The following is a 14,493-nucleotide window of genomic DNA, read 5'->3' on the forward strand; positions in this document are numbered from 1 at the left end:
CAGCAAAACATAGCTACACTTTAACAAGTCTACATGAACACAGATGGAGGCTAACGGCTAACCTCGCTGCAGAGGCTGCTGGGAGGCGTCTGGCTTATTCAAGAAGAGCCACTGAATGAGCTCAGTTTCTTGGCTCTTCCTGCACATTTACTGTCTCTTTTTAACCCATAACCAAAAGCAGAATAAGTAAATCAAACTGTTAACATGAAAACTGGTTAACATGAAGTATTACTGTTGTGTTCATGTCAGAAGATGTTTTGCATCAGCTGTTATCACCAGTTGGGATGTGAACACCAGTGCAAAAATGGAGCAGGCGCCTTTTTTGCTGTAAGGTTATTTAGTGTTAATTTGCTCTTTAAATGCTAATGAGGGAGAGGAAATAAATTACCGGCACTGTTTTCCATCACGCAGGGGGTGAGGAGGGACTGTCGAACATACAGTGCAATAAGTGTGTGTACTGACATGACTAATTTGTGTGACAAGGTTGAATAGATAGATAGATGGATGGATGGCAGGCAGGCAGTGGGAACAAAGGATCTCCTGAACCACTCAGTCCAGCAGCGCAGAGAGCATGTATGTGTGTGTTGAAGGGTGGTGATTTGTCAGACAATTAAACCCCCATGTAACCAGGTAACAGAGGTCAATGATAGAATTTACATGGCTACAAGACATTCAGTTGTCCTGTTGGCACTTGCAGCAATCTGTCATTTCTGCTTAAGTGAGCTAAAGAGCAGCATTTTATATTTTTTAATTAGACTTACACATATTTAAAGATATATTGTATTATTGAAATAACAGTGAAATAAAAAATAACTGCTCCAGTTTTCAGGAAATTTTCATTTATTTATTATTTCATTTATTTCAATGTACACTCATACCAAGGCTGACAAAACATATTTACTAACTAAAAACTACATTTACCACCTTGAGGTTGTATGCCTCTGCCACTCACACACAAAATTTCACACAAATGTTTAATATTTTATGTGACTGGATAAACAGGGATGTGATCTGAAACTAGTCTAAGTGGACATACAACCATGAGGCAGTGATTCCAGTTTTTCACTGTTTCTTTACCTGCTGGATCTTGTTGTAACAATGTCCCCGTCGACCAGAGCTGCACAAATATTCCTTGTTATATTTTAACTCTGTTGCCTTATTCTCACCTATTCTCATTTGTCTCTCCTGTTGTATTTTTTCATTTGTGCGTGTAGCTGCTGCCCTGGTGGACCCTGCGCTACATCAACCTGCACCAGCAAATCCTGGAGGCTCGTTCTCCTCAGCTCCACAACCTGTTCCACAGCAGCATGGACAAAGGTGAGTCACCGCAGTGTGTTTTGGTGTGTGTATGTTTTCCCAATTACCGCTGCATTGAGTTTGTTGAATGATCTCATTGGGGCCTTGGACAGAAAACAGTGTTGTGCTGCCTTATTTGTGCCTCTGATTCAGAGGATCATGAACTGCTGCTGAACAAACTTCAAATTGTTGGCTTCAGTCCTAAGGCTGTTAAATAGTTCTAGAAATATAATAGAAACTGTTTTGTTGATGGAACCCAGTGTGTCTATGCAGAGGGCTGTAAATCAGACAGAGAGTTCTATTTTGGGGCCGATGTTATTTTCAGTTTATATAAATGACTTGAGTAAGGGCATTCAAGCCAAATCCATCTATATGCCAATGTCATTTATACTTATGCTCCCTTTATATAAAAAATGTTCAGAAAAGAAACTTCAAGGTTGTTTTAAAAAGCTCATATACAATCATTTAGTATTTTAACATCTGATGGTAAATCTTGTGGAGGCTAGCTTTCTGTCTGTGATTGATTATTGAGATGTGACAGAAAAACCGGGAGTCAATCTGAAAATAGGCCGGCCACACTTCTTATTGGTTTTATTGTTTTTTTTGGGGCATTTTATGCCTTTATTTAACAGGAGGGTGTAAAGAGACAGAAAATGCAGGGGCAGGGAGAAGGGGAATGACATGCTGCTGGGAGTCGAATGGGAGACTCGCTGGTCAGAAACTGTTGGTCAGAAACATCACATTGGAGAAGTGTCAGACTTTAAATGTTTTGTTTTTTTTGCTTGAAAAATGACTAAAGTGATTAATTGATTAGCGAAGTAGTGGTCAGTCAATTAGTCAGTTAATCAACTAAGGACTGCAGCTCTAGTTCCTCATCTGGTATGTTTACTGGACTTCATGTCAGCGACAGGCACTAACCATAGGAGTGATGTGCAAGCAAACAAAACCAGTTAAAGCTGAAAATCGAATGATCCCGAAGTGGAAGTGACGTCTCCTTAAAACAGCTTCCTGTCCTGTAAGTGATCTGGTGCCTGTTTGCATCCATCATGTAATTTACTGCCCTCTTGTAGTGGCAGCAGGGTATTGTCTCTGAAGGTAGCAGGACTTCCAGCTGTTGTATCTATTGTTTCTGTCATTTCTGTGGGTGTGACCGTGTCCTGTTGACAAAGGCTAAAGCTTGGTAAGTGGAGAGGGGAGCAGCATTATTTGGAGGTTTGATCATTGAGGATAAACCTGGATCTTTGACTAATGGTGAGCTACAGCCAAAGTGAGCTTGTCAAGCTCACTTTGGCTGTACTGCTGTACTTTGGCAGTACTGCCCCTGTTCTGAGATCAGCTGTGATATTCCAGCATTAAACATATGCAGAGATTTGTGTGGAGGTTAAGTGATAAGAGACAGTGGTAGCCAAGTAAAGGAGCTAATTACCCTGATTTATCATCTCTGTGCAAGATGTGCAGCAAGTTTGAGACAGAATTTCGTTAGAGCAGCTCCTCTCAGGGAGTTAGCCGTTAGAAGTATAGCTGTGAACACAGCAGTGGTTGTGGTTGTTCGGCTCTGTAAAAGCCACTGGTCCATCCTATAACTTAAGTAGTCTGGTGCAGTCTAGGTTTACTTGTGTCCCTTCACATGTGGCATTGATTATTAGTAGGGCTGTCAGCATTAACGCTCTTAAACATGATGAGATTAAGGACCGAGCATAAGGAGTTATTTTTTTTAATCGTGTTAATCGCGTGCTGCCAAAGATTCTTTATTTTACACCATCACTGGTGCTTTTAGAGCGCTATGTTCTAGAATCTTTGGCTGCTACTATTTTGACCCTTTGACACACCCTTACTTGTTGTCAAGCTGCCACAGACACTTCCTACAAAGATTTTACATGGCGGAGCAAGATACTTCATGGCAACTCATGTCTATAGGAGCAAAAGGGGGTCGGTTCCAGTCTGCATGAAGGGGCGTGTCGTAAGACCTAAAGCTTTTAAATCCACTGCCTGAATCGTCATTGGTGAAGATCGTGTGAGTTGGAAAATAAAAATATACCTTATCCAGAGCTCGTCTATAGATAAATAAATGATCAGACAATGATCAGACATCTTCATAATTGCACGTCAGACATGCTAACGATAGCTTCTAGTTCAGACAGACCGATGGTTATGTGTCGTCAAGCAAGAGAAAAAAGTTCTGAAATGCAAAATAATATAATTTTAATCATGTGATAAAACATGCGGTTAATTGCAATTAACTATTGAAATTCAACGATTAATCGTGCTTAAGAAAGATTTATCGTTTGACAGCCCTAATTATTAGTAGATAAGACATATTGATTGGTTTGCTGGATGTCTGTCATGGACTGGTTGATGACTACTGTTTACACAGAGCTCATGTGTGAAGCAGGAAGTCAACATTAGTTTCATACAGTACAACTTTACTTTGAGAGATAAGTTCAATACAAACTATCAGGAGCCCTAACTTTTAACAAAGAAATGAGATGAATCCAGTGCCTAGACCACTTGTCAGCATGTACCCACAGCTCAGAGTCAGATACAGCACAAACCAATGAAACAGGTCTAAGAGTCTACTGTGGTATTAAGCAAGCCAACACATAAAAACCACACACATGCATGTGAAACGAGCATGTCTCCTCCACGAGGGTGGCAGGAGTAAACAGCGGAGCTGCAGGTTTCTGGGTAGAAAACACTGTGACGCTTACATTTCTCAACTGGTTTCAATTAATTCAAGCATTTATGATCCATGGGAAACATTTTCTTTCCAGTCACCTTTTTCCAACAACATGAGCAGATTTCAGGGCTGCGCTCACTCTTCCATCCCTGAGTGTGCTGCAGCCGTGGTGTTTCTGGGCAGGTGACTGATGTGTTCAGCAAGAAAAGGGGCAAAATTAGTGTGTTTACATCACTGCCAATTGGAGCCAGAGCCAATCAATACCCTGTCTACTGCAGAGTCATGTGACCCAGGAGTGAATACTGGTTGTACCCTTTTCCATTACTGACAAAAGCCCAGTGTTAGCAGGTTTTTAGACGAGTGGAGGAGCTGAGGAGGAGAGTGTGTATCAACTTTAGGCTGAGGATAAAAAGAATCTGTCCAAAAACCCAACCTCTCCTTGAAGAGGTGAAATAATTCCAACATCTCACAGTCAGCAGGAAGTCATTTCCTGCAGAGTGAAATTTGTGGTGCTAAAGGTGGCACAGATGTGTTACTGTAAATCTCTCTCTCTCTCTCCATCAGCATCAGTGTCGCTTCATTAATGTTGACTGGGGATGAAAATGTGTGACTTGTGATCATGAATTATCCACCAGCTCTCTGCTGCTCTCCTCCTGCTGATCTCAGCTGAGGATCATCTCTGTCTGTGTGACAGAGGCCGAGTTAATAATCAGATCAAGTGGAATGAGAGGAGGAGGCGAGCAGCTCAGAGATGGATATGCAGCTTTCATCTTCCTGCTGTTTGTCTCCCTGTTGCCTCAGGGCCTCAGTTCTTTAGGTTATTGTTCTCGGTTCACGAGGATGGTGCAGAAGGGAGAACTCGATGCCTGGTCCTTCCCTCAGCCCATGTTGACCATGTTCCTCTAGAACTCTGCAGCAGGTTTATATTACATGCTGTTTGATTGATTCTGTGCAGGAGCTGTTTACCTGCCTGAGTGTGAAGAGTCTGCTGTCCTGCAGCGACATAACAATAGTCAGAGCCACTCGAAATGAAAAGGTCGTGAGCAGCTGAAAAATAAACATGTTCCTTGTGCTTCCTGTTGAAATCCTCTGTGTGACTCTTTCCCTTAAGATGGCCCCTCCCCCACAGCTTTCCAATGACCATTTGTACAGTAGGCCTGAGAGCTCAACACACCGCAACTCAAGAAAACATGCACTTGTATCTACAGGGAGAACAGTTTGATTCTCCTAATCTGAAATATGACTCTCACAGGAAGTGGCGATGATGATGATGATGATTTGGTGAAGAAAATATTAACTGTCTGTAAAGTTTATTACAGTTACAGAGTTTAATGTTGTTATATTTGGATCAATTAAACTGAAATTCATTCAGATTTTACTATTAATTAGTGTTTTGTCCTGTTTTGAAGAAAATCACAGGATCTGCTCACAACTGGTCCGACAGGTGTGGTCCACCTGTTTGTATCTGAGAGAAAACACTGCACATCTGGTCTGTTTGTTTGAGTGGTTCCACCATGAGGCCCAGTGTCTCAGCTGCTGTGGGGTTCAGCACCAGACTTCATACTCACTGTTAGTATCAGCCTGTCAGTGCTCACAGATGACACAGTCAGAACAAACAGGGATCAATTATGAATCAGGCCCATTGTAATCAGGATATATTGAGGTGTATGTTTGTATGGTTGTGTCATATCCTGTCACACACTTGTGCTTATCTGGCAGAGATGATGTTGAGTGATAAACTCTAATCTAAGACTGAAATTGCGCCTTCAGAAACACACAGCTGAGCCAGTGTTTCTCTACAAGAGGTTTTCACACAATTCAAAGGCTTTAAAGCTGAAGTTAGTTAAGATAAAGCAGCTGAAACTGGCTGGTTGATTTGGGTCACATACAGATTCAGCCCTGGTTAACTGGTCTGCTCCTGTTGCGCTGTTCTCAGTAAAAACTGTACTTGTTGGTGATGAAGAAACTCCCTGTACTCTTTCACAGTGCTGACGTGCCAGTCTGTGCTGTCAGAACAGAGACACCTGGCCATCCAGCTCCACCTGGAGTGTGCATACACCTGTCTGACCTACTACGAGTACCAGCCAGCCAAGGAGCACATCAGGAAGGCCCAGGAGCTGTCGGGGCTGAACATCAACATGACTGGTATGTAAAGTCCAGCAGTTCCTGGTCTGTATCATCGTACCATCAGAGGTGATGATCCTCTGAGACACGTGTTGGTCAAACCTCCGTGACACTGACTGGAAGCGAACCACTCACTGTATTTGCTGAATCCAGGTGCTCTTGGCAAGCGGACCCGTTTCCAGCAGAAATACTTGGCTCAGCTCATCCTGGAGGTCTGCAAAAACCAGGACCAGCCAGCCGAGAAGGACAACGAGGCCACTCCCACTCCCACACCTCAGGCCTGCCTACCGAAGGTATGCAGACAAAACAGGAAGTGTTGCATGTCTTGATAACAGTCTGTTAAGACAAAACTTGGTCCAGGAGTTTCGTTCCATGTAAAATGTGATATTAATCACATAAGTGACATTAGTGAGCTGTTGGACGACAAGAGATCAATATAGTCCCAACCAAACAACCAACCAACCAACCAACCAGCTGAACATTAAGAAAATTATTCCAAACCACTATTAGACTTAACAGATATCATCTATGTAGTCTAACGATCACAAGTTATTAAGACTTTTAATACTGCCAAAAATGCAAAAGTTAGACAGGAACACAGGAAGTGATGTTGTATTTTTAAGTAGGACCCTGTTAATACCTGCCTGCAGGTAATTCAACTGGTCATTTGGAGTCATTCAACTGTTTCAACTGTCCATTCAATTATCCTGCATCCAGTGATAAACCTCATCAATGCAGGACATAAAAGACGACACTGATGATACAGTTGTGTATCGCCTGCATAGCAGAGGAAATCAATATTATGTCTCTGTGAATCCTGTGGTAATGTGCTGCCAAATACTGACATAGAAATACTGAACTTCTTCACATCTCTGTTGGGGGGTTCAGCCGAGTGGGGGGGGTCAGTCACAGAGTTCATGGTTTTAAAGAGATGGGATTATGACCCTGTTCAGTTAGCTGTGGGAAATCAGAGTTTAACTGCACTAATCAGAGGACATGAAAGTGACCACACAACACACAGGATGGATCCATTCAAACATCTGCAAGAAAGAAAAACAACATGACAAATGCTGCTTTTTTTTCCCACAACTGAATATTAATTTTCACAACCGACTGTGTGATTTTAAATTTTTTTACAATTTGATTACAGAATTGAATTTAAAATATCTGCACAGCCGTAGTGGACATCTTTAAGACAGTGAATATGTGAATATGTTTATCCGTCTTACATCTCTGTTCTTCTTTCCTCTTCTTGTCTTTTTAATTTCCTCATGTCTTCATTGAAGCAGAGAAGAAGATATTACAATCTGTATCTGACAGAAGCTTCAGAATCTCAAACAGCTGTGCAGGAGCTGTTAAACACACTGGGAAGCTCTTCTACACTGATGCCCTTTATGCCTATAAAAATGTTGGGGGGGGGTTAGGATCTGGAGAGACACATTCTGAACTCAACACACACTGAACTAAATATAAATAAATACAATGAATACAAACAAACAATAGTTCTATATTCCTACATTTGTTTTATGTCTGTAGAAAATAGGTTAAATATTCATCAAATAAATTCCTGGTTTATTCTGCAGCAGCTTCTACCCTTTAAATTTAAATTTGCACTTGTTAAAATTTGGGGCACCACCCACCAGTTCAAGAAAAATAAATTAAACGAACCTTATACCTTATAATCAGAAGTGGTAAACTCTGTCTCTGCTTTGAAGGAATAAACAGGTGATAAACGAGGAGATCACAGACAGCACCAGTGTTTTACCTCCAGCAAATGTTGGCTCAGAGTTGAACCACTTCCAGTTTGACTCAAAGTTTCAGTACTCATTTCACTCGTGGATCTCCCAGCGAGGTGATGCTCCCAGAGCCACAGCTGTTGCCTTGCAACGATGGTCAGAGAGAGGGGCTTCTTAGCTGATCTGGGGACCTCACATTGATGGAGTTATAGCTGAGTAGGCAGAAGCTCGTCTGAGGAAGACTAGTTTTTATCATGGCTACTGGGCATTTCAATACTGTGGCTGGTATGACTCTGAAATGTATTAAATTACAGTCTATGTGGTAATTAAAAAGGTGTAAAAATCTTTAACTTGTGAACCCTGCAGAAACCTGTTAGAATCACCACAGCCACCCTAAGAAAACTTTATGAACACGATCTTCTGAGGGGAAAAGCCCAGAACAGAACATCAGGAACTTAACCTACACCATTGCTGTAAAATTTAAGTAATGGCCAGGAATATTAGGTCCTGTCCCAGATGAGTTATGAAATGTTCTAGTGGCTCATACCAGTGATCGGTTTTACAGCCATTATATGTATCATGCGGCTGTGCTGCTCTCTGTGGGTGAAATGCAATAAAATGCTGCAGGATCACTCAGAGATAATCTGCAGGTTTCAGATGAATTTGGTTGCAGCTGCACAGTGAATTCAAGAACAATCATCAACATTTGATATTACATGGAGCACACCTAGAGGAAATTAGCAGCTCGTCATAGAAAGAAACGCAAATGAAATAACTTCTGTAATGGGGAATTGGACTGAACTGGAACAGATTCATCCAAGATAAGTACATTTTTAGGATGAATGTGGTGAAAACGCTTTTATAAACTTTTTAAAATGACACAGTTTGCACAGCTCAAAATGGCACCGACTCTCCACCCAAGAAAAACATAAGCATCTGTTGTTAGTCCAAATACCCAATACAGTGTGTATTTATGTTGCCCCAGACTCCTGCAACATTGTGAAGTATGACTGTCAAGAGCAAAACACCAAGATACTTGGACTCCTTCAGTTGTGGCAGCAATTCTCTCCCAACCTGTTCAACAGTTTCCAGGTTGAAAGTGTTTCCATGGAGCTCAGGCTTGTGACTGTGGTCCAGCTCCACCTCCTTGTGCTGTGCTCAGACCACTAATGCCTTCATTACTGGAGGAAGGGGGAGTAAATGGTGTCCATCATGGCTGCCATTAACCAGAGCTCACTGGCTTCCGATCTCAAATGGATAGATGGAAGACAGAGAGGGATAAGGAGGGAACTCTTCATCTCCTCCAATCAAAACCACTGCCAGCAGTGAAACTGGGCCAGTTCTGTCACCGTGGGTCTGACTGGACCTGGACTTCTTGTCTTATTGTAATGAGAACAAGTCTGGTCCAGACTTGTTGTTGCTGGTGCCAAACCACATTCTCACAGCATCTGCATGGATAGAGTCTGGATCGAGTTGGCTCTTTTTGCATCAGTGTACTGTATATGGGCCAGGATCAGACCAGAGGAGTGACGGGACCGGAGGAGCGAGGAGACTGAAGGAGCAAGCAGTCCGAAGGAGTGAGGGGACCAGAGGAGTGACGGGACCGGAAGAGTGACGAGACCAGAGGAGCGACGAGACCAGAGGAGCGATGAGACCAGAGTGATGAGACCAGAGGAGCAATGAGACCAGAGTGATGAGAGCGGAAGAGTGATGACACCAGAGCAGTGATGAGACCAGAGGAGTGATGAGACCAGAGTGATGAGACCGGAAGAGCAATGAGACCAGAGCAGTGATGAGACTGGAGGAGCGATGAGACTGGAAGAGCGATGAGACCGGGGGAGTGATCAGAACAAAGGAATGAGGAGACTGGAGGAATCCACTTGACTGTCATTGACTGAGTGTCATGCATTGTCCAGTCCTGAAGCTCTGAATGCCTGACATCTGTGCAGTTCGATCCCTGGCCCCTCCTGTCCACGTGTCTGAGTGTGCGTACATGGGTAAATGTGAGACATTGGAAAAGAGCTTGGGACTGGTCTCAGGTAGAGGGTGGTATGTAAGACCAGTTTAACTGATTACCAGGTCCTTACATCCACCAGCCTGTAGTTTGTTGAGTCTGAGTCATTCTGTTTAGACTTGAGTCAGTGTCAGCAGATCAAGTGCTGTCAAAGAGTCAAAGTACATGCATGAAAGCTGTGCTCACAATCTTTAAAGTTTACTTTTATTTGTGTGTGTGTGTGTGTGTGTGTGTGTGTGTGTGTGTGTGTGTGTGTGTGTGTGTGTGTGTGTGTGTGTGTGTGTGTGTGTGTGTGTGTGTGTGTGTTCGCCTCTAGATGATGCACTAGACCATCTCAGGCCAAAACAAGTTCTTCATTGGCCACAACCTGCCCTTTGTTTGACCCTCACAAAGGTGTTCAAAGGTGCATTCATAATATTGGTAACAGCAGGTTAGCTATCATTGTCATGCTACTGTAGCATCACCAATGAAAACAGACATTAACATTATATAGCATCATGTATGATGTTGGTCCAGTAGGTCTCAGGTCCAGTCAGCCTGTGCTCTGGTCTCATCTCTCTCTTTGTCTGAGGTCTTTTTTTAGAAGAAAACATGCTTTCTTCAGTGGAGGGAGATATGGAAGGTTGCTGTCATCTGAACTCTGTGTACTGCCACCTCACCTGTGGGCGGTGCCTGTGTCTGTGTATTAACATGTCTTCACCACAGGGCAGTAGCAGCTCAGTGACTTTGAGATGACTTTTCAATGTGACTGTGTTTTTTCTCTTAACCTGTCTTCGTGTGTCACTTCCTGGAGATGTAGGATGTAGAGAGTAATGAAATGTATCTGCAGATGAAGTCGTCACCTGTGTTTAAAGAACCACACATTTATTGTAAATTACAGTTAAAGCTTTTCTTTGTAAAGCTGCCTGCCAAATGATCAGCTCTTTAGTGAATATTATATGAAATGAGTCATCTACTCACCTGCACCTAGTTTGAAGAAAATACCCTAAAAATAAACATGTGTGATGGAATCATTCTTAGAGTTGTTGAAAGTTGAAATTCAAAACTGTGATTTTTAAACTAAATGGCATGCTGCCTCACTCAACAGAATTTAGTTGCTGCTGCATGTGTGTACACACCTGACTCATGTGTTTGTGTGTTTACAGGACTGCAGTCTGGGCGACGACACTGTGCTGGATAAGATCAGTTTAGAAGAGCCAGATCAGTACGAGCTGCCTGACCTCAGTGCAGAGGAGCAGGCTGTCATCCTGGGCGTCTGGTAAGTCCAGTACCTGAGAGCTCAGCACTGTTCCTGCAACTTCCTGTTAAGTACGTTTATTTAAGATTGAGACACAAAAACACAGGAACAAGATTTAGGAATTGGTCTCACAGAAACTTGAAGATCATAACTTTTTCTCATTTCATAGCCTTTGACCTGATGTGTGACTTCACTAACATCTCAGGAAGCAGTGGATCCTTTATTCTATCAACACATTCACTGGATAATTAATAATAATAATTAATTAATGAGCTTGTTACACAGTTGGCCTGATTAAGCTTTCTTTGGTTTTTGTTACTATACCTGGTCAGAACAGGAAAGCTGCTGCCCGGTTGCTTCACCTGCTGACAGAAGCTTTGTTAAAGCAGCAGAGAATATTACACCAGGAGTAAAGGTCAAAGGTCAGCACAGAACTGAGATAAAGGGCAAAGCTCCAGCCTACATTCACCTCCAGATAGATAGATAAACTTTTGTCATTCAGACTAAACACCACACAGTGCACATCAGAACGAGACTCCGTTGCAATGGCTGGAAACAGTGCAGAAAGTATTCTGCTGGTATAACCCACTTCAATCATTGACCACATGATCAGTGGTCAAGTTGCATTGTGGGTAATGCAGACTCCAGGGTTTGACATGGATAAGGTGTTTATCATGAGTGTGATTGTGTTTTTGGGTGCACAGTCCAGTTAACAGCAGGACGACTGTCTGGAATATGAAGACCCTGTCTCATCTGTCTGCGTGTGTGTCTACATCTAACAAGTGTGTGAAGAATGAAAAGAAAACTTGAGGGGGAAGTTCAAACCCAGACAATCTTGGTGTAAAGGACACATGACTGTCAGATTATCAGCTTCATAAAGTTCAGCCCCCACTTCCACTCTCAGAGTGGGGGTGTCAGACACTGTTGAGCTTCATTTATAGTTGCGTGTGAAGGTGCTCACTGCAGCCGCCATTTTTTAAGGTCAGGTTGTCCCTCCGTCTGTCTGTCTGTCTGTCCATCCCATTCTTGTGAAAGTGATATCTCAGTCAAGGACAAAGTTCAATGTCACTGTGACCTCATAAAACACATTTTTGGCCATAACTCACAAATTAATTCACTAATCATGACACAATTTAACTGAAATGTGTAGAAGGATAAAATAATGAGATTTTACATCCAGAAGGTGAAAGGTCAACTTCACTGTGAATCATAAAATGAAAATAAATGAAAATGAAATAAAAAACAAATGGCTGGTTGGTGTAAATACTGCACATTGCAAACCTTCCCACTGTCACTGGTGTCATAATGTAACAATGTAAATAAGTTCCAGAAAATTAGCTGAACTCTGCCCCGTCCAACTAATCGTAGTCCACATTCACTCTAAGTGAAGCTGGTGATGTGGACGACACAAAGCCGGAGCAGCTTCCACCTAAATGATGAGACATCCATCATTTGGAAACATTGTGTCTCCAGTGAAGACGACACTGAACAAAAAGAAGTCAAATACAAACACTATGGAAAAACAATTTCAGCGACCACAGGTAACACCACCAATCAGTGTAGTGCATTTCAATCACAAACATATACACTCCTTCATTAGAACAGCAAATGTCCAAGCTTTAACAGTTCAGTGTATTAACAGTACTGACCTCTTTAAAGATATATAAGGGTAAAAACATTTGAAATGAGTCATCATCGAGGTAAACGTTGGAAATAATCCTGATACTGATTTAAAACTCTACTGTAACCGTTGCTGTGGTAATATAATTAATGCTCCATGTGTTCTGATCTCGTACATTATGTTTACCCAGGGTTACAGTGGAGGAATCAAACACTAAGTTTAAGAACCTTCACAGTTATTATCTGCAGCAGGATTATAGATGGTGGAGCATAGATTTGGCTTAAGATGAGCCAGGCAGCACTTTGATCCATCCATCAGTGATGGACTGTATGCTCCTGGGTGACTCTGACAATAACTGAGGGGAAGCAGGGTTTAGAGCAGTTGGCACATACAGAGTTATTCACACACAGCAGTGATAGTACAGAGGTTCCTCCTCAGTCACATCTCATGTTTTGGCCTTGAGAAAAGTCTTTGAATAAAGTGTGAGGCAGGAGTCAGAGCCTCTGTGAGCTGTGGGTTTCCTCTGGATTTATGACTCACCTGCTATAAAGAGTGAACTCTCCTGTGTTTTTGGTTTCGTTTAGACCATGCTGAATATAAAACACTCAACCTAAAGTCAGTTAGCTCCTCAGTGAGTCAGTGAGTAATCCCCATGCTGCCGCTGGTACAGCACTGCAGGGTCGAATGAAGGTCACTGGAGCAGGCAGGGAGATTGCTGGGAGATGATAGATGGTAGATCAGCACACCTGATCATCCTGCTCCAACAGTGTGTCACAGATTAATATCTTGTACCTCTGCACTTCTCCAGCGACTGAACCAATCACAGTTATGCAACATTTAAATAAGTCTTCTGGTGTCATTACTGCATCCAAGAAATAAGGAAATATATTTTCTCTCCTATGCTGACTGCACTGATATGAGTCATCACTGATTCACTGACTTTACAGCTCAGAGGGAACTGTGAGGGAAAGTTGAAGTTATCAGTGTCCACTGTCCATCCACCTGTAACCCCCTCACCTGTCCTTTAAGGATAGTATGGAGTATTTCAATAGAAACAGGTTCCACCTATAATCTAGATTGGATTGGCTTTAAGTTGTCTAAACTGTAAAGTAGATATGAAACATCCACCCCACTGAACACATGACAACTGACTGGCTCTTGTTAAGGTAAGTGTATTACATCTTAGTTCAGCTACAAATGTATTGGAAGGAAATTAAATGTATTACCAGTATTATATTACCAGCAACCAGATTACTTGTCAACAAGCATAAAAAATAATGACAGTCTTATTCCTCGCTCACACTAAGTGCAAATGCAAAACCCTTGTACACATTCAATGTTTCTCTCTTTAACCTTGTTGATCCAAACAGGAACAGTTTTACCCCACAGAAAACACTGAGATCTCAAAGTTCAAATGAATAAGGAAAAAAAAAAGAAAATTTAATGAAAATAAAATGAGTGCACTCAAAATCTCCTACCACCATCATTTACACGGAATGTTTGACAAGATGGTCTGAGGTGATGACTGATTTGATGGTGAGATGGAGATGTGGATGGATGACAACAGACGGTGACTGTACTTCCAACAGAAGATCTCTAGAAAAAACCAGCCTACACACACATGCAAATTACCAGACTGACATGTAAACAAGAGTCATAAAATGCACCAAACTATGATCACACACTCATGACAAAGTTTTTTCCCCTTCAAAATGATCCTGACTGGTTTAATGCAAGTACAGAGCTTTTATCTGCATGCATCATTTCCTAATGCAGGTTTCATGCTAC

The 14,493-nt window shown here is 42.1% G+C and overlaps 1 protein-coding gene across 5 annotated transcripts in view; it reads left to right on the plus strand.

Moving 5' to 3' along the window:
• The window catches only part of ttc27 (tetratricopeptide repeat domain 27), a 47,678-nt gene that overhangs the window by 12,771 nt on the left and 20,414 nt on the right, over positions 1-14,493 (plus strand). For all 5 annotated transcript variants that reach the window (XR_011691488.1, XM_071481564.1, XM_071481566.1 and 2 more), the window contains exons 5-8: positions 1,215-1,317; positions 5,960-6,118; positions 6,251-6,390; positions 10,993-11,105. Coding sequence is in view for 4 of the 5 variants with exons in the window: in XM_071481564.1 (XP_071337665.1) it covers positions 1,215-1,317; positions 5,960-6,118; positions 6,251-6,390; positions 10,993-11,105 (515 nt within the window). In the remaining variant the exon portion in view is untranslated. The remainder of the gene's footprint in view (positions 1-1,214; positions 1,318-5,959; positions 6,119-6,250; positions 6,391-10,992; positions 11,106-14,493) is intronic.

The sequence above is a fragment of the Trachinotus anak genome, unplaced genomic scaffold (assembly GCF_046630095.1).
Source record: "Trachinotus anak isolate AG129_WGS33_773 ecotype Australia unplaced genomic scaffold, CSIRO_AGI_Tana_v1 ptg000007l, whole genome shotgun sequence".
Lineage (NCBI taxonomy): Eukaryota > Metazoa > Chordata > Actinopteri > Carangiformes > Carangidae > Trachinotus > Trachinotus anak.